Below are 24689 nucleotides of genomic sequence, written 5' to 3'. Positions count from 1 at the left end.
GGCAACCTTCAACCATTTGAGGATAGCACAGGGAAGGTGTGGTCATCTACTCCACAGTGGAACCTGGTCTGACATTGAGTGCCCAAGTCAGAACATCGCTCACATACTGAACACACTGTCCTGAGAAATCCATTTCAGGCAGCATCGCTGAAGCTGCTGAATGGATTGCTAACCTTAATATTGAACTATGACTGCTTCCCCAGCATTATGAATACATATATATACTTAGGTAGGCTGATTGGCTATTGTTACCACTGGTTCCACTTACCTGGGAGCATTTAAACTTACCACTTCCGTAAAATAGGAAAATACTCTTCTTTAGCCTAATCATCAATCACCTTTGTAAAATCATTAAGGCTCTTCTAGAACACACACACACACACACACACACACACACACACACACACCACACACACACACACACACACACACAACTTTTTGAATTTCACTATTCCTGAAACAAAAAGGCAATTTAAAAGTGGTTCCACATAGATTTGTTGGTCTTAGTGCACTTGAAGAATGTTTGATTTTCTGCATTATTTATATAAATAAATTACAACAATATTAATTTAATGGGAATAATTACTAGTTTAATCTGGTGAGACCATTTAGGACCATGCACTGTGTTTTTTTTTAGCAATGCCTGAATGGATTAAATTGCAATGTATAACTTATAATCTATTTGCATTGTTCCAGTCAGCATGAAAGAAAGATTGTTTTCTATATGCAATAATGTTTATTTTGTACAAAATTAAATATCAGGTAATATGACATTCCTTGCAATTTTGCATGTTAATGAGCTTTCCAGAAGATTGAAACACTAATACTGTGACAGGTTTGATTGGATTGTTATGCATAGTATAATTTAAAATATCAATACATACATTTTTTCCCAAGAATACATCAACTTTTTCATTGTATCACATTTATATTCTTGCTTACAAACTGTATAAGTTAAAAATAATGCATACTTAACATTTAAATTATCAACATTAATACTTTGGATAAAACAAAAGGCAAAGTTGTCCATATTTACAGACACATTTTTTTTGCAACAGCAAAACAGCAGCTGCTTTTGATTGGCTCTTCTCTCCCCAGTTACAGTATTTAGTCTTTGGCCTAAAATGTTCGAAAACTAATCGACCAAATATCCCACTTACAGGCAGCAGTTTTATATGCTGAGTCAGTTTACATCTGATCATTGAATGCATAATTTCCTTTGGAAACTAAATAATGAGGATTGAAGTACTCCAAGCTGTTCAGACCACTGCATTAGGGCAGTATTATGTACATAATGTTCGGTGCTTTTTCCATTTTCCTTTCTGTAATCCTTAACATACTGGAGTCCTGGAAAATGTAAGCACTCAATAAATATTCAATCCATAAAGTGCATTAGTGTTTCAAGCTTTGTCCTTCTTTGCACTGCATCTCTTGTTAATTCACTTACAGAATGAATTAAGATGAATAACAAGTCGAGGTTGCAGACAACGATGGTGCAGATAGGTCCTTGAGAATTTTATTAAGGCCAGCAATGTTTTCTTCAAGCAGGTAGTTCTTCTTCTCTGTTGTCTTCTGTCTTTGCTCAGACATTTCAAGGGCCTTAAGGAGTTGAGCATTTTCAATGTATAAATCCTTCACTATTTCATCTGCTTTAATGTTCTTTGACAGCTAGGAATCAACAGTAATTAAAGTTATAAAAGAGACTTTCCACTATTTTTATTGTCTGTTTAAAGAGACATGCTTCGAAACAAGTGGGAGGTCTTTGATAGACATTTCTTGTTTCAGCTGTGAAATTCTGTTTAATTTGGTTAAAATAATCATTTGGCTAATTTAGAGTAATTTGATTGTTTTCCCTCTCAGCATATTTCTTTTTTTATATAAAAGTAAAGGAATAATGCAAATTATGTTTGCATAGCAGGAACCTTACACAAATTTGTCTTATGCTTTAACTGTAATTGGAACAGTGAGCAATCTAACCACATTAATTCCAACAATGCACCAGCAACAGATCAAGCACAACATACTTGTTCCTTTAGTTGAATGACTTTGTCCTGGAGCAGTAATTTTATATTTCTTAATTTATTTTCAACGTCTTGCATTCTTTCCTCCATCTTTTTTAGCAGTTGCTCATATGCCTCCTGGAAGAAGAGGTATAAATTATAATCATGGATTTACTTCTGATAGTAAAACAAAAACTTGATGTAACATTCTTTTGTTTTTGACAAAGAAAGTTATAGAGCTATAAGTTACAAAATTTAACTAAAATTTCTTAAATTACAAAATTATATACATTGCTTATGTCATTTTAGTATAAATTACTAACTTTACCGATTTTCAAGCGATCCCTCACATACCACTTTTTAAAAATGCTTGCATTTTCATCGGAACAAAATAACACAGATTTAACAAATCAAGTTTCTACATAAAATAAGAAAAATAATTTGTATAATTTAACGTATTTTTCCTGTAAAACATATGCAAATTGTCTTTCAATTCTGAGAACATTTTCTACTTATGATAAAAAGTTGTTTACAATGAAAGCCTTCACAAGTATCAGTTTTCCTGTGGGTATCAGCATGCACTGCTCCCTGCTCTAGCTGCAAGACTTATTGAAAGAATGCAAGTAGTACACTTCACCTTGTATTTTCTTAGGAATTGACTCAATATCGCACACAAGTCACAACTACACAATGACACTCCAAATACTACTATCGACAAATCAAATTAAAAACACTTTCTAAACACTTTCCTTTAGAAAGTAAAGCTACTAAAAGGAACAAGACAATGAAAAATCAGATTGTGGTATTTTGGCAAAAACTTGTTCTTCATCCATGGAAACAGATCACAAGACAATCACACTAGGACCCAATTTATAACACATACATGCCTCTTGGTGTGCTAAATGTGCAGATTGTAGTGCCAATTCCCACTTAAATCTCCACCAAGAACTTGCAAAAGTGGGTCAAAGTACATTAAAAGCAGTGCTATGGCATTTTGCCCACTGATCCATTCACTAAAGTAGAACTTATACATTTCCTGATTCAAGTTGTATGCAAAACCATGTCATTGACAGAGAAGGCTACAAAGGAGATGAGAAGTAACACGCACAACAGGGCAAAGCAACAATTATCATTGAGCATGGTTAACCCCACAAAATTCAATGCCTCTAATTCCATTACTGCAGGGGGCAAGGTATGGACAAATCAGTTTGGCAGGAATTTGTACTGAAATGCATAATATAGAAGTGCTGCAATAATCGAGGAAACTCTCGCTGATGCTTCTGTATGTTTACTGAGCAATGAAAGCCAAGTCTGGCAAAGACACAATAAAAGAGGGTGAACTAATTTCAAGACACGTGTGAATAAGATTGGGCTCCGGTGTGGCAGGGCTTGTGAGCTGAACACCTATGTCATATTAAGGATCTTTACATTTCACTGTCTGTCAGCTTTGGATCTTGCTCTTCTTCCTTTGTGCCTGATGAACAAAGATCACAAGCTGTACCTTTATACACCAATTTAGTTCTGTAGTCACAGAAATAGATGCTGTGCACAGGATGACACCAAGTAAACATCAGTGCGCAGAGATTTACACAGAAAAGAACCTGGGCCAATTCCCCAGGAGCGTGAGCTGAGCTGGGATAGATCACATTATCAAAGCCACAAAAAACTGATTTGTGCACAAAGGAATCTACTTTCAAGGCATCAGAATCCACACATTGTTTGCATCTACAGCAGGAGTCATGATGTAGTTTAGGGGGAAGGGAATTAACTTGACAGTGAAGCCAACTTTATCACCTTCCTGTTAATCTAGACAGATTGCTGAACCTTTCTGATGTGCACAACACAGTTATTCACTGTCGTCTTCGACTGAGTCACCAGAGAAGCTCATAAATATAATTTTAATCATATGCAAAAATTCAATCAGCATATCCTTTGTTGTCTTCATTCATCTACCCGTCAACCCCGGTAGAATAGAACTGATTTCCTTCATACACATTTTTGCTTGGGCAAAGGAAAATGACTGTGCTTCATGATTTTCCTGGGGGCTTTACAAGACACGAGTACCTTAACTCTGCTGCAATCTTCTCTTTATCCCTCCCCAGTTTCCTTAGGGGTGTCACAGTTGCAAATCAAAAGGGATAGTGTTTGACGTTCTTTTGTATTTCTTGAGAGATGACTATGATTTCCCTTACCCAATTCAGAAGCAACTTCACACTGATCAGTTTTGAGATAAGATGATTGATAGCATAGTTGGGAATTGGTGGAATGGCATATTGAAGACAACCCTCTTTTCAGGGACGAATATAAATTGCGATTCCCAAACTATACTGACGATCGCTGCCTGACTATTTCATGCTCCTATTTTTTCAGTTATCAGCCTAGGATTCTACCAAAATGCTGCCTCTGATAGTCCTGCCGGCACACCCATCAGGTGTTGGAAAGCTGTTACATCAGTTGATCTCTAGTGTAAAGTGTATTTAAGCAGGAAAATTAGGCTTGGTTTTTAAAGCCACAACCTTGCAAAGATTAGTCCTTTCAAAAGGATTGATAATTGGAGGTGGTAAAGACTGCCTTTAGCACCCACCTCTTCAACTGAGGAAAGGCCATGCAGGCCAACTAGTGAGTGGAGCTGTAGGTGGAAGATGGCTGTGAACTGGCAGATCACCTGCTTAAACCTTTGGCCCTTGCCAGTGAGACCAGTAAATGTGCACTAATTCTCAGCAATTCACACAAGTCCCCTCATGAAATTAAGATAACAACAAGCAGAAACGCTGAGAATTGAGGCTCCATCATACTCTCAGTCCTTGTTATCTTCTGAATTGCTTATCTGCAGACTCCCCTCATCTAAGGCTCCATCTTGAACTTTTTTAAACATGCATATCTATATAAATGTCTATGTTGAGGAACCAATCACTATCTGTATAAATAAAGTGATCAGTTCCAGACCTTGTCAATTGGCTCCCTGCTGTGCACACAACAGACAGCATTGTTTGCTTACACAGTGGCACCTTGTGATTTCAAAACATATTGCTGCTTGTACTTATCAATACATTCAAAAGTAGTAGTTTGTCAGCTAATATTATTTCCTTGTAGGCATTTAAATGTTTCAGTGTATTTATTATAAAATGTTAATGCATTTGAAACATTATAGGGCATGCTTATTTTTATTTGGGGAGTGTATTGGATATAAAGGAGAGGGCCTTAGTATCTGTGTTTTTTGTAATCCATGGGAAATCTGTGCCCCTATCCCTCATAGATACCAAGGGCTTAGTGAAGCTTCAAGAAGTGATTCAGGCTCAAGAATATGCAAGTATTTTGTAAGCTTAAAATAATGGGAAAAATCTGAACATGAAATAGTAATAAAGGAAATTATTCCAATACACCAATAATGTATTATTTTGGAGTACAAAATCCCCTTTACTGCATACATCAACTGTGATATCAAATCTGGTTTACTGCCACTGCACCTTTGCCAAACTACAAGCATATTTAGAGAACTCACAATAACTCATGGCTATTGATTAATCTGATTAGCTTTGCTGGTAGGAATAGGCTGCAACTAGTGTAACTCTATACACCCACTATAGGAATCTTCACACAAACTGGCAGGTTAAATGAGAATTGTAACAATGTTATTGCAAATTAACAAAGAATATTCTCTCCTCAGGATCCTCTAATCTACAATTAGAAAAAAACAATAGATTAGCACAATTACTTCCATACAATTGTATTTAACATTGCTTACCTTAGTTCTAAAATCAATTTAAAGGGATAAGAATTGCTAGTTTGGTCTAGATTATTGCTTCATGTTTACCTGCTGAGTACTGCTTTCTGCAGCTTTTACGTCCAGCTGCTCTTGCAGTTGACGACATTGAACTTCCTTGAGGTTCAACCGTTCCTGAAGTTGTACTAGTTGTTCTTTAGGCACCATGGAACAGATCTGTTCCCGCACTTGTTGGAGCTCTCGAAGATTTTGTGTCTGGCTAAATGTCAGGTTTGACTTTGACTGGAGCAGCTGTGTAGAAAAATGCAATTAGTAAATTCATAATTTGCTTTATGTATGTTGTTATAGTTAATTACACTGTGATACTTCGATTCAAGCATTATTCCATCTTGCTATCTCAAAGCTGTTTAAGACTCAAACTTTTAAAAAGACAAGTGAACACCAAAATAGAAAAATAGTCAGAAGTAAAAAGGAATTAAAGGCCGTACATGAAAGGATTCTGTGTCATGGAAGATAAAAATTTCAACAATAACAGAAACTGAGCTACCCTTTATCAGCTGAGTTACTGTTTAACTTTATTCATGAATCCATTTCACATCTACAAGCCAAATCCTCATTCCCTTCCCTCTTATCATCAATGCAAGCAAATAATCTTATACGCAAGATGCACAGTAAATTATATGATATTAAGTTTGTTTCCAGAAGAACACTTTCAAAATGAACTTGCTCTTTAAGTGCTTCAGTATTTTCTTCAAAGCTTCTATATTATGTATAGTTTCTAAACAAAAATATATTTTACCTTCCATGCTTCAGACTTATTGATGCATGAGACCAAACTTCTGAATTTTTCTTATACTGCCATCTGGCTAAAATTGTGACCATAATAAAAAAGAGAACTTTTCAGATACTTCAGCCAATGGTTTTAGCCAAGTTTTACCCACTGCAATTACAAATTTCAGCTTCCATTGGAAATGGAAATGTGAGTATAATGTACATGAACTAGAACACATTATATAGTGCTTCGACTTTTGGAAAAGGGCGGTGTTATAATTTGCAGGGCATCACCAGAAATTTTACTTGTACTCAATAATCAAGTACTGCTACTGTGAATAAGGACTTATTCCCTACAAGCCAAAATGTGACATTGTAGAATTAATAAATCAACATTAGAATCAACACTAATTCCCTGAACATTTTCCCTCTATTGCCTCATGGAGGATGGCCATAAAGGTGATATATTATGCTAGCCACTAATAAAATAACAAGACATCTTCCAAATGTTCACAACGTGTTACCTCAGTGTTTAAATTTTCAACAATTATTCCATGGTTAGCTAGCAGAGTATCACACAACAATCTGGAAAAGTTCCAGGATTGATTCCTGGTCTGTGCTGAGTAAGCTGATCACGATCAGAGTCACAATTAGAGAACAACTGGTCTCAGGAATCAGTGCTGCAAGTGACTTAATGACTCATCAAGTTAGGAATGAAGAGCACTGTATCACATCCACTTAAATTCAGATGTACAATGAAGTCCAAGCTCTTTAATCTGTCCCTTAAATTATTTCAGCATATCACTCTTCACATCAACTTATCCTGCAGGTAGACCAATACCTCTCCCTCTGTCTGTCCATTGTCCCCCTCCCCATTTATCCAGCTGATGCTACCATGGGACCGGTGGTGTTTGGTGGTGGTGGTGGTTGATAAGCAATTCATGCAAGGCTGTTCTTAGGACTGGTTTGTGCTGATGGAAGGAGGGGAGTGAGTGAGTGAGTGTTTGGCATTTATTTGTCAGATGGACTAACGGAGTCTAGGTGAGTCTTTCAGTAATGAGACAGCAATATGTGCTGCTCCTCCAGACTTGCCTTATGTTTTCCTCCTCCTCACTAAAAAAAGGGTCCAACCTCTTTGAATGAAGAGACTTGTTTCTCCCACCTTTGCCACTTGTGGTTGGGCAGAGCATAGCAAACTGTCATCTTTCTAGAGATCCTATCTGGCATAAGACCAGAAAATGCTGCCAAAAGCTATTAACAAGTTGGCACCTTCAAAGTTTGGAAAGGGAACTGCAAAGTTCACAAACCTAGGAGAAAATCTGGTTTGAATTTGAGCTAATTTTTGTAAACAACCTCCCAACACAATTTCTGTGAAGACAGCCTTTCATAAAGCCACACAAGAAAGCAGCTGTGAGGCTATCATCTTTATTAACAGATTTATCTCACCATTCTGCATACAACTCCCCTCCCATATCCAATTTCATTGTGTTTTTGCCTTAATTTGATGAGTGAGTTCCAAGAAGCTAAGAAGCCTGTGTGCATCAAATTCGATTCCTGAATTTCTGTTAATATTGCTCTTAATGAGAATTTACCATTATGTAACTCCCAACATGCCTCTCCTAAGTCAGCTGCATACAGGTTAAATGTGGAAGTCCCTGGATCCCTGTCAGATTTCCTACAAACCATGACTTTTAATACTTTTAACCACCCACCTGCTCTCAAACCCTCTCATTTAAATGGGCTAAAGTTCATCCCTATATCTTAGAGAACATTAAACCAAATTATTTTATATTTGAAAATAAGAAGATTCAACCACCAGCTTAAGATTAGTCATTGCTCAGAATGAAATATCAGCAAAATACTGTTATAATCCTGCAAAATGTAATGACAATCTTCAAATTGGTGTTAAAACTTTAAAACGATTGACTTTTTCTGATAGTTATAATGCAATTACTCTAAATGTTAAATACATTCACAAAAACAAATACTTGGCAAATGGTGCTAAAATGTTAAAATAAAGGACGTTTGTTGCTAGTTGTAATACAATCACTCAAAATGCTAAATATAATCACAACATAAAATATTTACATTTCTTATTAAGTTTCTTGAATCTTTGAGAACGTCCTGAGATTGTTGATAAGTTCAATTTGCATTGCGGTGTGATAAAATACAAATATGCACTGGAAATTAGAGCTTTTTTTCAATAGAACAAGTAGATTATGGGAATGATATGATATTTAAAATTATGAAAGGATGGAATGGCTAGAAAGAAGACATTTTTTCCGTAGCTGAGGGATTCAGTCGGTTGCATAAATGTGCAAGATTAAAGATAAGAAAATTAGAAACAAGGGCAGGAGCAATTACTTTATAAAGTATGTTGTGATTGGTGTATTCACTTCCATGTTAGTGATTTAGCAGACACACGACAATATTCAAAATTAAAAACCAAAACAGAAAATGCTGGAAGTAGTCAACAGGCCGGGTAGCATCTATAGGGTGAGAAACAGGGTCAAGATTCAAAATCAATGATCCTTTATCAAACGTAAACTGATGAAGAGTCCTTGACCCAAAACATTGACTCAGTTTCTCTCCACACCGATGCTGCCTGACCTGATGTGTGCTTCTATGATTTTCTATTTTGATTCAGATTTCCAGCATTTGCAGCTTTTTGCTCCAAAATGTTTGGGTGAGTGAGATTAAAGTTGAAAAGTAAATCCTGACGTAAATTGGTTGGATATAATGACTGTTCCCATGTTACAGCTTCTGCATAATTCCATCTGTAAACAATAGATAATCTGCATAAAATCTCAAATGGTTCCATTTAGAATTGTTTGCACTCACATTAAATGATGTAAAGTAATTTTGATGTGATTTTCTCAGTTTCCCAGGACCTACCTTGTCATTAGTCTCCACTAATTGGCTTTCCAGGCTGGTCTGTTTCTTTCGCAGCATCTCATTTTCTACATTGAGGACTTTCAGTTCCTGTTCAAGTGAGGACACCAGACTTATCTGTTGGGATAATGAGTTCTCTGTGTCACAGCAGCATAGGCATCATTTTATATGAAACTCAACAAGAAATAATTAGAATTTGACTTGGCTTTTGATTGTTAGTTGCATTAAGGTCATAATATGAATACATGGAGTGCAGATCCAAAAGTATTCACAAAGCCTGACACCATCGAGGGCACTACAGCCCAGTCAATTGGTACTTCATCCACCAGCACAAACTTTTGCATCCTCCATCGCTGAAGCACTGTGTTCAATTGAAGCACCTTCCAAATTCCAACCACTACCAGAAAGATGGACAACAGTAGCAGGTGCATGGGGACACCACTAACTACAGATTTCCCTCCAAATCACACCTCGTCCAGATTTGGAAATACATCACTGCTCAAAATTCCTACAGAAAAACAACCACTCCTCTCCCAATGCCTCTCCCCCCTGGATTACTGTGATATTTTTCTCTGTTGTTTATACCCTCACCAGTCTCCATTAAAATATCTACATTTCCTGCAATAGTTGCAATGCACAGTCAGTGATATATGTGTCAAGCCAACACTTCATCCTCATCATCCCATATTTCACGTTAACTTGCTGATGGTCATGATACATCTACAAAATTTGGGTCAGGTTAACAAACACGTTGACCTCTTTGGCACCATTCTTGGTTATATGACAATTATCATGCATTCTATCTGCTTTTCCAAAACAAATTTTCAGATAAACCAGCACATTGTTTAGGCATGACATTTAGTTTTTGCTACAAACTTTGGCAACTCAACTGCTGATTTTGAACTCCCGTTTCTGACTTTAGTATCCTGATCAACACCAAGGATCACATTTTATATTAATCACAATAATCTTTGTTTGAGTTTTAAATTTTCAGCTGAGAAACCCCTCAAAAATATATTGCAGCATCAGCTCCACTTTCTAAATTCTCGTGCAGCGTGAGTCTGTCTTGTTCTCTACTCCACCAATAGTAGCTATCACAACGTTCTATTCCTTGCCTCTGCTGCCTCACCCCTCAAAACTTCACTAACAGTTCACTCCTCAGACCATGTTTTCTGGCTAGTGCTCACCTACTCCTCTGTAAAGTGATTTGGATACTTTGTTACATAACAAATTGTAGGTATCCACAGCAATCTGCTTGATAGGTACCCCATCCACAACCATTCACTCACTCCACTACCACCACCGTACAGTAGCAGCAGTTTGTACTAACTATAGGATGCACTACAGCAACTCACCAAGACTCCTTAGACAGAGCCTTCCAAACCCACAACCTCTGCTAGCTAGAAGGACAAGGGCAGCGAAAGTATGGAAACACCACCACCTTGATGTTGCCCTTCATGCCACACACTATCCTGACCTAGAAGCAGATTGCCGTTCCTTCACAATTCATTGGTTGAAATCCTGGAAATCCCTCCCTAACAACATTTTGAGTACACCCACACCTCAAGAATTGCAGAGGTTCAAGGCGGCAGCTCACTACCACCTTCTCGAGGGCAATTAGGGATGAACAATTAAACGTTGGCTCAGCCTGTGAAGCCCACATCCCTTGAATGAATTAAAAAAAAGTCTAAGCTGTTGCTTTCTACTCTGATAAAATTCTAAGAAAAACAATTTAATTTTTTCCATTGCCAACCTTCCTGGCGAGATCTTTCTGAATCTGATCATATTCTCTCTTCATGCAGAGTTTCTCCTGTTCAGCAGCTTTAAGCATGGTAGACTTGGTGTAGTGTTTCTGGTGTTTCATTGTTAAAATTGCAGATTCCAGTTGTTTGACCTGTGAAAAGAAAAAAACTGCACAATTTTTGAAATACACAATTTTATCAAATGCAGATTTCAAGCAAGGTCCAACTTGCTCTTAAACTTACCTATTCTTGCACAGATTTTCTTCTTGTATGTAAATTATCATTAAAGGCTGAGGTGATGTAGAGAATGAATTTGTCAGAGTCTTCAAGAAATAAAACAGTGCTATGGATTCCACTTTCAGTAACAAATTTTGCACTGTTCCCATTTAATAAATAATTGCCATGGTATCCTCAATAACAGGTGCTGGAGGATGCACAAAGTGGAACATGCCAGGATAGTTCAGTGAGATTATCCACTGAACAGCTGAGATGCACAAACACCATAAATACTTAAGGCTACTGATGCCTTATTTGTGCCACTTGCTGATCCAATCGAGCACCCATTTGGAGTCTTTGGATTGGCCTCAGCAGCACTGGGTTTAGAAATGAAGGATCAACAAGACTTTGAATATATGCAAGACCTACAACATAGAAAATGCTCAAGCTAGCAATGGTGAGAAGAGAGATCAAAAATCAGTGAAAAAGTGATGAGTGAACAAAATGGAGGTTTGATAAGATTTTGCAAAGACAGAAAGTACAGTGGTGAGCAAAAGGAGTTTATGGAGGAATCCCAGAAAATAGAGCCAGAATTACAGAAGGCTCTGGGCTGGAAATCAGCTTGTACAACTTTAAGGTAAAAAGACGCAGTGCTGTTGAAAAGTAGTGGTAACTTAGAGAAGAGCCATTTTGAGCACACTTCTGGGTGTCTCAGTACCTTGAGAAATTTGTTTCCTGATTTGATACAGGATCTTGGTTCTTCCTGGCAGTTTTTTTTCAGGCATGAACTCCTCCAAGTGACATCAACAGTCACAAAACAGTCATCAACTTCAGTGAGATTTTCAACTTCACTGTGCCAGTAAAATGTGAATTCTTATTTACTTACAGACAAAAAGATTGCACCAAACCCAGTTCCCTGAAATCATGCTACTTAAAAGGACATTCCTTGACCTCAGTGAAATCTGACACTTCCTATAACCCCACTTGTGCCTTGACTGCTTTGCCCATGGAAATCAAGGGTCAAGATCAAGGTAAGCTTGCTAGCCTTAGGATCATTCCAGGCTGCTGCTGAAAATCTCTGCTACATGCTGCAGTTTGCCACTCCCTACTGCATTAAGAAGACTTCATTAATTTCCCTTCAGTTCATAAGAGTAAGCAGAGTAGGACACGGTTAATTGTTTGCATTGCAGTCTTTTCCACAATGCAGGCATTTGCAGATTACACTCATGTGTTTACAGAGGCTTCCCTAGCAACTTCCTGACTTGAGTGGCTGACTGGCTGGTTGAGGCTTCAGGGATTCTCTGAGTCCATATGAACAAAGAACATGCCTCCTGTAGGCAATGTTCTTCACCAGTTTATCCAGGTCCTCTGACCCCCTTGGGAGCACTCTGTCACCCTCCTTCCAATTATTGCTGCATCCATTCAACACTCCCTTGTAGCTATATAATGGTATGTCCCTGTGAGAGCAGCTTGGAAAGACTGTGCCTGCTGTAATACCTTATGACATGTTAATAAGGAATGGCACACTGAACTGATAGTGTCAGTTTCAGTGGGGTGTTACACAGGGAAACCCAACAATGAAGCTCTGTGAGCCTTGCACATGATTGCAATTTCCACCAAATGGAGCTTGAAACAATCCCTAGCCCCCCGTTACCAACAGTGAGATTGAGATTGCAAAAAGGCCAGATTTGGAGTACTTTGAAATTACAGAAAGTGATGGAAAGGTAGGATAGAAGGTGGTGAGACAATGGGGAGCTCTGAAGGCAAGGATGCAGGCATAAATTTTACTGGATGATGTGCCATTATATATTGCCCTTGTGCATGCAATCTGTCAAAACTCACTGACTATGTTCACACTGGTTAATGGCTAACTGTATAAAACATGAATGATTCGATCCATTATGCTTTCAGAAAACGAGGCAAATAAATGTACTAAATCTATCAAAGCAGAGCCATTGTTTGTAGTATGGGATGAGATGGATTGTAAGTTGCTCTGTGTGTGCTCATTAAACATATTTGGCTTTCAGTTTTGTTAGTTCTTCTCTAATATTTCTCTGTTTTCACTATGTCCCTCAGACAGAACTGAATGGATCAAAATACCTCTCCCTGTGCTATAAATTCTTCTTTTCATTAGCAGGAAATGGATCACCTGAATTTGAGGCTGTCATATGAATTTCAGTAATAGTTTGGAATGGGGATCACGGGAAAAAGGAGAGAAAGGAATTCAAAGGACAAAGCAGACTACCGGTACTTCCAAAAGTCTCTTCAATGTAATTGAATATTGCCAAAAGAAAGAATATCTTGAAAGTTAGCACAGTTTTCCCCGAGATGCCTGTTTGGTTATTTTGTCAGTTACCTTCTCCCTGGCAATGTGCAGCTCTCCCTTCGTGTGCTGTCCCTCTTTCTGCAGCCTCTCATTTTCCTCCCGTAGTAATCTCTGTTCTTCTTCCACCAGCTGAGCCAGACTATCCTGGTAGAACTTTTTCTGCTGGTGTTGAAAATCTGCAGAATGCAAATTATGCTCCAGTAGCTGATTCTGAAAATCACAGCAAGAAGTCAGTGACTTATGCAAATCATCAGAAATTATGTCTTTATTGAGTGTTTTGCAAATGGCAATTAATTTTGTATTCCTTTCCCTCCTCTTTCTCTCATTCCCATTCCAACCCATTGCAGAAATTCATACAGCATAGGAAGAGGTTTTTTGGCACATTCAGTCCACACTGGCCAAAAATTCCAATACTCCCACTTCTCAGCTCTAAGTTCATACTTCTGATGGAACAGCTGGTGGAATGCAAGCTTAAATGGACATTGGGAATCAACAGCTCTTGCGCTTCCATTGGGTGATTGTATGAATTTATTGACAATGAAGATATGTTTAGCTGTAGACCTGGCACCGTGAAACTCTAAACAGCAAGCATCAGCAGTTGGTTGAGAAATGGGAAAGGGTGAAAGGACGAGCAGGGAACATGGCAAGGGAAGAATATCTGAATAATGCTATGATTGTACTTTACAGTGAATCTCAGATTAGAGTTATCAAAAATATCCAAAATTCTCACCTATGCACATGCAGAACAACACAGAAATACATATCAAACTTAATTTAAAAATGTTACAGGCTGCATTAATTCAGAGAACATTTAAGTGGAGTTACACCTTGTCTTTAGTGGTCTGTAGCTGCTTGTGCAACAACATCACTTCCTTTTTCAATGCCTCCTTTTCCTGTTGAGCTACACGAAAGTCTGATTTCAATTTTGCTGTCTGGAGGTTGAAACTTTGTAAACTTTCTTCCAGACTCTGTACCTACAATATAAAGCATCTACTGTAACCAAATTTATTCTGTCAACTTTAGCAATTAAAATTACACTCTTGAAAAGACGATTATAACTGGCAATAGCCATTATAGGTACAAGGCACATTGATGTTTCATTTGCTCCTGACTTGAAGCTTTCAAGCTACTCCCAACAAAATTAATTTCTTTGCGCAACTTCCCATGGGTGGTCCAGTAGCACAAGACAACTAACTTGCACAAAGCTGCATCCCCAAACATCTGTCAAATTGCAATGGGCAGGGACTGAGTGTAAACAAGGGATTTCTCAATGCGATTGTAGAGAAAAATGACTCAACCCAACTTTTTCTTAAGCAGCATCAACTGTCTCTGAGTAGATGAGGGCATAGCCTGAAAGGCAAGTTCCACGTCTGTTATTTTGATTGTAAATTACAACCTTGTATTCCCCCCAATTCATTTGCAATACCTGTTCTTGCGATGTGTTCAGCTGGGTAGTCAATTTTTGAACTTCTTGTAGTGAAGTCTGCCATTCCTGTCTTAAATTATCTGTCTGCATCTCCACAATGTTCATTTTTGCAATCTGCATGTAATTATTATAGATGTACAGTTACAAATGATTTTCCAAACAACTGTGGTCAAAATAGTGAGTAGCCACTGAGTTGTATCTGCCATAAAATATGTCTCACCTTTTCGATGCATCGGTTCACCTCATCACTCAATGTTTCTTTCTCTCTTATCAACTTTTCATTTGTGTGCCTTAAAGCAGTGACTTCATCTTCCAATTTGTTACATTTGAAGAACTAAAGTTGAAAAATATTGACAGTGAGCTTTTTACAAAATGGACCTTTATCAAAATGCAAAGATATTCTTTTTAATTTCACACAGGCATTCAACATACACTTTCTGCTGACAAAATCCAGATTTCAATATTTAAAACAAATTACAAATAATCCAAAAACATTTATTTTACTTCCCCTGATCATGAAGCATTCGTGTTAATTACTGAAATTTATTTGAGCTCATTCCTGAGTCAGTGAATGAATTAGGATAAGAAAGTAATTTTGAAAACTTTATAATATATAGCATCTAATAATTATAATGACGTTTACTGCAGGAATTGATGAAGAAAAAATGTGTTGGACTTTAAAAAGGAATAAAAAAAATTAACCAAAACATTAAATGGAGATGTTGTCAGAAGACGCAAAGTTAAAACAAGATAGGTGGGGTATAACACCAAGCATCCAAATCACACATAAAAGAATTATTTCACACGTCAGAAAGTATAATCTAAAAGAGATACCCTAAAATTATGATCAATAATGCAGAAGAAAGCTGGGAGAAGAAAAATGTGGTATTATAAGGGATGAGAATATAAAACAGGCCAACATCATAATGATTTATAAACACATTAAAAGCAAATGATTAGTAATAGGAGTGTGGTTACAAAGGAATGCAGCTCATAACACAGTAGAGGACACATAGGAAAGGTGCTCAAATGGTTGCATCCAGGGGAGTAGAAAAGGCTGCAGGATTATTAGCCAAAAACATGGAAAAACAGCTAATAATATTAACAAAGTTGCAATAAAAATGCTAACAAGAATGAAATTTTCAAAACCATTACGCTAACTAAAGAGCTAGTGAGGAAAAAGCAAATGAGGAATTCATAATGTCAGCTGTGGCTTATTGGTAGCACTCTTGCCTTTGACTTGTGAGGTTGTTGGGTCATGCTCCACTCCACAGATATTCTTCTTAAGTACTGTATTGACTTTCAGTTGTGGTGTTAAACTGAGGTGCCTCTGCCAGCTCAGGTGGACATAAAAGATCCCTTGCACAATTTTTAAGATGAGCTGGCATGCTACCCTGACAACATAGCCAATATTTACCCCTTACTTAAGAAACAATTTTTTTTGCTACTTCTTTGTGGGACATAAAACATGCTGCTGGAGGACGTTGTGGGTCAGTGGGTCAGGCAGCATCTGGACGTTGTGGCTCAGTGGGTCAGGCAGCATCTGGACAGGTCAAAATGAAGGATCTCCAGCGGAAACATCGACTGTCCATTTCCCTCCACAGATGCTGCCTGACCCGCTGAGTTCCGCCAGCAGCTCATTTGTTGCTCCAGATTCCAGCATCTGCAGTCTCTGGTGTCTCTCTTCTTCGTAGGAGTTTGCTATGGACAAATTGATGACGATTCAAAAGGCCTTCACTGACTGCAAAGCACCCTGTAACATTGTGAAAAATGCAAGTCTTTTAATGCATTTTTTCATTTACCAAAATTTTTAGAGACAAGAATTGCATCAAAGAATTGGAAAATGGTGAATGTTGCCCCTCAGTCATAAAAAGGGATAAGCCAAGTTTACCAAGTAAATATAAATCAGTTGACTTTATGTTGCTAATAGGAAAATTGGTAGAAACCTACCTCCAAAATGCTGATGAAGAGTGAATCAGAAATAGACAAAACAAATTTGTAAAGGCCACGCAGCCGAAGTGCCTATTTGAACTTCAAATATTTCAGATAAATTGACACACAGGCAACTTGCTGCAAAGGTTAGTTATTAGGAAGAAGTTGCCAGGAAAGGCTTTGCAAATAAAAGAAACATTAGAAGTAAACAGATATTTCTTGGCTTGAGAGGTGGTGCTGCATTTCACATCTCTCTATAAAAATGGTTTCAACAGGATGATCAGGAAATTTTCTACCCATGCCAAATGATTGAACTTGGCAGAGAGAGAGGGAGGGAGAAGATATGTGACAAATGCATTTGACTTTATCCAAACATGTAACAGCACATTTCTTAAAACAGAACGAGAAGCTGTGAACTTCCCATGATTGAAGGAAAGAGATTGAAGGCATTGATGTTAGTGCTTTCGAGTGGCAGTTAACCTGATCACTGATGCTCAGTTTGAGTTCTGCCAGTACCATTGGACCCCAAACCACATCACAGCCTTAGTCTAAATATGAAGAGATGTGCAAAAATGCAGAGAAAAAGAGGAAGTGAATGTCCTTGATATATAACCATGTTGCATTACGAAACCCTAGAATAATGGAAGTCAATGGGATCCAGGAAGGAAACTCCCCAAAGGTCACGGTCATACGTAGAACAAAGGAAAATGACTGAGGTTGTTGAAAGCCATTCTTCTCACCAATTGGACATTGCTGAAAGAGTTCGAAATAACTTCAGCTTCTCCATTGATGGTGTCTCCTCCATTTTAAAAGCAGAAGTAAGGATGCAATCTGATAACTGCAGTGTACTTGTATTTGTAGTGTTTTTTTTGTGTGGAGCTCCTCAGATACTAAAGCAGTCCATACAAGCATGCAGCAAGACTAGGGCAATATACAGGCTTGGGTTGATATAAGAATCAAAATTCACACCACACAAGTGGCAGTGAGAGATCATCAACAAGATGAAGACTCACACCTCTCTGTGACATTCAATGGCATTACCACTGTCAAAACCGCCATTGTCAATATACCGAGGTCACTATTGGGTATAAACCTAACTGGATCAGTTACATGAGGACTGTGGCTACAACAGCTGGTCAGTGTCGAGATATCCTGCAGTGAGTGACTCACTTCCTAACACTAGAAGGCTTTTCTACCATCTTTGAGGTACCAGTCAGGACAATATTGGAATGTACTTCACTTGCCTGGATGATTACAGCTCCAACAATAATCAAGGACCAAAAACATCCAAAGAGAAGTACTACACTTCCACTTTAAATCATTCACTCCCCCCACTACTGGCAGTGGTAAAGTGTGCCATCTTCTAGATACACAGCAGAAATTCACTCAAGCACCTGTTAAACCTGTGACCTATGCAACCTAGAGGAGTAAGGGCAACAGACATGTGGAGTAGCACCAGAAGTACTTTGCCGCAATGTCCTCTGGCAGGGATTTTGACTGCTTCGGAGGCTTTTCTGTTTCTCAGCTGTCTATGGCCTTTTCCACCTCTTGCTGGGCTGGATAGCACAGAGATTGTCATGGATAGAGCACTGTGGAATGGGATTAAGGACACAGGTGCAATGACCGTGTCACAGTTCAGGAGTTCCTCAAAGTGCTACTTCTAACAGATGCCGACTGCTCCTCTGTTCTTGTCTCTCAGTAGAGTAGACCTTTGAGTATTTGGGTTGTAGATGGTCTTGAAAACATTAAACAATCCCCATGTACCATGGATATTAGCTAGTTGTTTAATCTCCTGGCTCTTTCTACCCATCACTTGCCTTATAAGCTGAGTGTTTCTTGTTGAACTTTGCCATTCAGATGCCTGTAAATCTATCTGTTTCCTGACCAAGAATGCCTTGCATTTGTGATTAAGTAGCTCCTGGATCTACAGGTCATTCTCATCAAATCAGTCTCTTTGTTTTTTGATTAGGAATCCAAGAGTCTCTTCACAGTTCTAAAAATTGGAGTCAATACAATGATTATATGACATAACACAGACACAAAATTATCAGTGATCCATTGACCCTTACTTGGCTATTTTCAATTTCTTGCATTAAATGAATTTTTTCTTCTTCCCATTTCTGCAAATTCTCTGCCTTTTTCTCCTTCTGTCGAATTAGTTCAGCCAACCTCTGCTTCAGTTCCAGTACATCAGCTTGATTCTTGGAGTTTTTGTGGCACAGGTCCTCATTTTCAGTGTCCAGCTGCTGGTTCTGGGATGTCAGCTCCACCACCTGATTTGGAATAAAACACTTTTCAGAATGCTAGAATAGTTCCCTGGAAGTGGCATCACAGGTAGACAGGGTGGGAAAGAAGGCTTTTGGCACACTGGCCTTCAGTCAGGTCATTGAGTATAGAAGTTGGGATGTAATGTTGCAGTTGTACGAGATATTGGTGAGGCTGCATTTGTGTTCAGTTTTGGTCATCCTGCTATAAGAAAGATGCCATTAAGCTGGAACAAGTGCAGAGGAAATTTATGAGGATGTTGCAGGGGTGATCTTAGAGGTATATGAAATCATGAGGGGCAGAGATAGGGTGAATGCACTCAGTCTTTTTCTGAGGGTTGGGGAATCAAGAACTAGAGGGCATAGGTTTAAGGTGAGAGGAGAGAGATTTAATAGTAACCTGAGGGGCAACTTTTTCACCCAGACAGTGATCTGTATATGGAATGAGCTGCCAGAGGAAGTGGTTGAGGCAGATACATTAACAACATTGAAAAGGCACTTGGACATGTACGTACGTGCATAGGAAAGGTTTAGAGGGATATGGATAAAAATGCAGGAAATGGGACTGGCTTAGATGGGTGTCTTGGTCAGCATGGTCCCATTGATCCAAAGGGCCTGTTTCGGTGCTGTATTAGTCTATGAGTCCATGTCAGGAGCAATCATTTTCACAAATTACTGCTGCAAAACTCATCCAAATTGAGAAAGCAGCAAGTATTATCTGCCGCATGTTAAACAAAACAAAGATTAAACACCTAGAACTAAAATTAAGCATTTAGAATCAGTACGTAATAAAGCTTTTTAAGGACATTTCAAATGAAGTGTCACAGTTTTCAGAATAATTCTCAAAATCTAGACAAATACACTGCAGTATGGATTTGTGACAACTGGTGAATAGATTAATCTTATAAATTCCGTTTAATTCTAAGATTACAGGCTAATTTTTTTTCATTGCTAGTTAACATATGCAGAAGCAAAGGACTGCATTTGCTTATCAATTAAAATAAAAAAAAAACAGAATATGGTGGAAAGGTCTGATAAAAAAAAGACAATTGACAGGTTAAATTTTTTCTCTCTTCACAGCTGCTGCTCGACTTAAAGGACTATTTCCAGCATTTTCTCACCATCTGTTTATTCTTTTGATTAAGCATATTGACAATAGTCTTATTTTTAATCAACTTTCCAACACATCGACCAGCTCTCAACCCACTTGGGGGAATATTATTAAAATAACATTATATTAAAATAAAATTTACATCTGCTGATCACATCAAACAATGTCTGATTGCTAATTAACATGCAGTGTTTATTATGGTGATTAATTTACCCTTGGATGGCAATTTCTATAATACAACAATTACTGTGCCTCAAAGTTTGCTGTGAAGTTATGGAAGGCATGAGATCAAGATCCCAGTTTCTTTCACTGGTGCTAGAAGGCCAGCAGGTTTATGACTTTCAGGTGGCAGGTTATTGAAATAATTTACAAATGACATATGAACAAAGCCTGCAGGAGCAGACTATTCATCTAGGGCAGGCACGGTTGTGTAGCGGTTAGCGTAACGCTATTACAGCACGAGTGACTCGGGTTCAATTCCAGCCGCTGTCTGTAAGGAGTTTGTACGTTCTCCCCGTGACTGCATGGGTTTCCTCTGGGTGCTCTGGTTTCCTCCCACATTCCAAAGATGTAGAGGTTAGGAAGTTGTGGGCATGCTATGTTGGCACCGGAAGCATGGCGACACTTGTGGGCTGCCCCCAGATCACTCCACTCAAAAGATGTATTTCACTGTGTGGTTCAATGTACATGTGATTAATAAACAAATCTTATCTTAATGGCTAATGGGGAGAGCAAGTTCCAGATTTCCATCACTAAAAGCAAACTACTAGAGGAACTCAGTGGGTCAAGCAGCATCTGTAGAGGCAAAAGGATGGTCAATGTTTAGGTTGAGACCCTGCATTAGGACCGTCTGACCCAAAACACTGACCATTGTTTTGTCTCCACGGGTGCTGCTTGATCTATTGAATTCCTCCAGTAGTGTGATTTTCGCTCCAGATTCCAGCAGCTGCAGTCTCTTGTGTCTCCAGATTTCAATGACCCTTTGTGTGAAGGACTGTTTCATGAATGGACAGCTCTGATTAAATGTTAACTCCCTTTGTTCTACACTGCAACTTACCCTCCCCATCACACTGCGCCTCAGTAGAGAAATATTTATTGTATATCCCATCAGATTTTTAAAATTGCAATTAACCAGCACATAACTTATCTTAAAGGAAGTACAAGTCTAATCTATTCACAAACAATTTGCTGGAGAAACTCAGTGGGTCAAACAACATCTGTGGCGGGAAAGGAATTGTTGACGTTTTGGGTCAAAACACTGCATCAGGACTAAGAATGGAGAAGGGGGATAGCCAGTATAAAGAGGAGGGGGGAGTGGTGAGACGGGGCCAGTGGTGATTAGTGAACCAAGGGGAGTGGCGGGGGGGCAGGGGTTAAAGGATGATGGGCAGATCGAGTCAGGTAGGGGATGGGGAGGGGTGGAGTTGGGAGACAGAGGTAGACCACAAAAAAAGAGGAAGGTGGAACCAAAAGGGGGGAGGGGAGGATAGCTGCTGGAGGGCGATAAGCTGGGACACAAAGGCTCCAAGTGCTGGAATCTGACAATGGTAAACCAATAGGGGAGAGGTGAAAGGCAGATGGAACCAGGACCAGATGGGCTGAGGTGGGGGGGGGGGAAAGAGCCAATGGGTGAAATGTGTGGGTAGTAGGTGGACAGAACCGGGAAGGGGAGGGGTGAAAAAATGGGTGATTGGACACCGGAAGGAGGCATGGGAAAAGGGACAAAGATAGGAGGGACTGGAGGCAGGATCAGGAGAGCGAGAGAGAGTAGGCTGGAGAGGGTGCGGAGAACTTGAGATAAAGTTACCTTAGAATCAGAATCTGAAGTTCCTGCTGAATTCTTCCAGCAGATTGTTTGTTGCTCCAGATTCTAGAAGCTACAGTCTCTTGTGTCTCAAACCTATGCAACCTGTCCTCATAATTTTATCATTCAAGTTCCAGTACCAGTCTGGCAAGTCTGCACTGTGGCCTCTCCTGGACACATACATCCTTCCTGCAATGCAGTGCCCAGAACTACATGTAGAAATGAGAACTCAAAAATTGTCTACAGGATGTCAAAACTTATTCTGACACCAATTCCACTTTGGCAACTTCAGTGATAGAAATCACTGACACAAGAAGACTGGTTAGCAAGGACTCTAAGTGCTCACTACCCTCAAAGGTCTGGATTATATCAGGAGATGTGAAAACATTTCCTGATATAATCCGGTCAAGCAATTTGACCAACACACCAGACAACAAATTGGTTATGTACCAGTCCGAATTCTGAGCCAAATTCATTTGTGGGCCTTATTCCAACATAGTAAGTGACGTGCAGACCACAAAGATACCTCACTGCAGCTTACCAGGCAGAGAAACTGTGAAAGAGCCTGGCTTCTGTGGTGTCCCAGATTGCAAGTGGATCTGCCAGGGATTGGTGCAGGGAGTGGTGGTGGTGGTAAAGGTTGTGATAACCAAGGAGCAAGTGAGGGGAGGGGCACTTGTTCCATGTGTGCCCCAGTAACAAAAAAAATGACCCAGAAGATATTGCCACTTTAACTTGAGAGCCCAGGAAAAATGACGATGCTCTTTTCTGGGCCCACACAAATAATGTATGAAACTTTTCTGGGCCTTGTTATGAGTGGCTTCCAGCAGCTGTGCTGCAGATTATGCAAATGAATGCGTGGCACAACTCCATGGAGCCGGTTCACATGTTCCAAAACCAATGCAGTAACCTAATTTATATATTTAACAGAAAACAATCAATGGAGAGCTTTGCACAAATTTATATCTTTGGAAGGAATGTCAAGGTAATACCTGTTTGTTCAGAACTTCTATCATTTTCTGAGCACTTATTTTGTCTCCCTTCAAAATCTCCACTTGTTGCCTGTTAAAAAAGAATACCTTCGATCAGAAAATGTGCCAGCATTTAGTGCCCATTAACAATATTATCAAAAATGCCTGTACTTTGATACAATATTTTGCTCAAAAGACCAGCAGGGGGAAGCATCTTCAGCCAAAAGACTAAATGCAGCCTACAATAGTAGGACACTAGAACACACAAACTATGTAATGATGCTCAGTCTCCAATAGAAATAAATTATATGCAGGGATGTTATGGAGGAGTTTGAGACGTTAGCTGACTAACGTAATTTTTGAGACGATGTAAGACTGTTGTTTGACTTACCTTGTGTCATCACAGCATAGTGCTGGGGAAATGGGCCTAATAAAACCTGGTTATTCTCACAGAGATGCCATTTTCAGAGCAGCAAGGGTGAAAATCTCACTGCTGATGAATATTGTGACTTGCACTACTGTTGACAACATTTGGGGGAGTTTTATGCTCCATGAAAAAGTGCTAGAGAAAATGAAAATAGCACCAAAAATTGAGGAAACAGATTTCCTGACAGCCACTGCAGCACCCAGATATGTGAACAAAATTGCTCTACTATTTAACTTGATTGTCAAAAGTGCATCACCATTTCTTCTTGAGGTTATGTGAATGAAATTTTAACTCTGGGTTAGGTGAAGAAATTGTTTTCTTGTTTCAATTTATATAAAAATTATAAACAAATGCTCGCTGTTAATATTCCATTATTGCGTGCATCAAGTCTATAGAATCCAAAGTAATTTCTTATACTATTGGTATTCTGATCATCCAATATAAACAGAAACACATTATATTAGATATTTACATGTTAACTAACAACTGCATCTTAAATTTCAAATGTAAGAAATTTGCATCTTTGTCAGTCACGGGCGAGGTAACAGAAAACTGGAAGATAGCTAATATTGTCTGCTTGTTCAAAAAAGGCAGAAGGGCTAAGTCTGGAAACTCCAGGCTGGAGATCTTTACATCTGTGGTAGGGATGTTGTTGGAGAAGATTCTGAGGAGCAGCATTTAAGTTCACTTGGAAAGGCAGGGACTGATTAGGAGGAGTCAGCATGGTTTTGTTCAGGGGAGATCACGTTGCACAAATCTGATTGAGTTTTTTTTTTGAGGAGCTGATGAGAAAAATTGATGAGGGCAGAGTGATAGACGTCGTTTACATGGAATTTAGTAAGGCTTTTGACACGGTCCCGCATGGTAGTCTGGTCTAGAAGGTTCAGGCACAAGGTATCTGACGTGTGTTAGCAAACTGGATCCAAAGTGATTGGAGGTGGGGATAGTGGTGGATGGGTGTTTTCTGACTGGAAATCTGTAACAAGTGGTGTACCTCAGGCATTGGTGCTAGGATCTTTGTTGCTGTAACATATTATATTCCTACACACACATACATACACACACACACATATATAATTTGAA

The 24689-nt window shown here is 38.9% G+C and overlaps 1 protein-coding gene across 2 annotated transcripts in view; it reads right to left on the bottom strand.

The window, feature by feature from the left end:
- Positions 1-707: 707 nt before the first annotated feature.
- nin (ninein (GSK3B interacting protein)) overlaps positions 708-24689 on the bottom strand; it is a 127302-nt gene continuing 103320 nt past the window's right edge. For both annotated transcript variants that reach the window (XM_052038123.1, XM_052038211.1), the window contains exons 19-29: positions 23201-23270; positions 19099-19302; positions 15318-15431; positions 15098-15211; positions 14499-14645; positions 13702-13881; positions 11141-11281; positions 9391-9504; positions 5815-6015; positions 2025-2138; positions 708-1668 (exon numbers count right to left, since the gene is read on the bottom strand). In XM_052038123.1, coding sequence (XP_051894083.1) covers positions 1456-1668; positions 2025-2138; positions 5815-6015; positions 9391-9504; positions 11141-11281; positions 13702-13881; positions 14499-14645; positions 15098-15211; positions 15318-15431; positions 19099-19302; positions 23201-23270 — 1612 coding nt within the window. In that variant the 3' untranslated portion in view covers positions 708-1455. The remainder of the gene's footprint in view (positions 1669-2024; positions 2139-5814; positions 6016-9390; positions 9505-11140; positions 11282-13701; positions 13882-14498; positions 14646-15097; positions 15212-15317; positions 15432-19098; positions 19303-23200; positions 23271-24689) is intronic.

The sequence above is a fragment of the Pristis pectinata genome, chromosome 1 (genome assembly GCF_009764475.1).
Source record: "Pristis pectinata isolate sPriPec2 chromosome 1, sPriPec2.1.pri, whole genome shotgun sequence".
Taxonomy (NCBI): domain Eukaryota; kingdom Metazoa; phylum Chordata; class Chondrichthyes; order Rhinopristiformes; family Pristidae; genus Pristis; species Pristis pectinata.
Note: the sequence above shows the minus strand (reverse complement) of the source record. Positions and strands in the feature narration are given on the sequence as shown.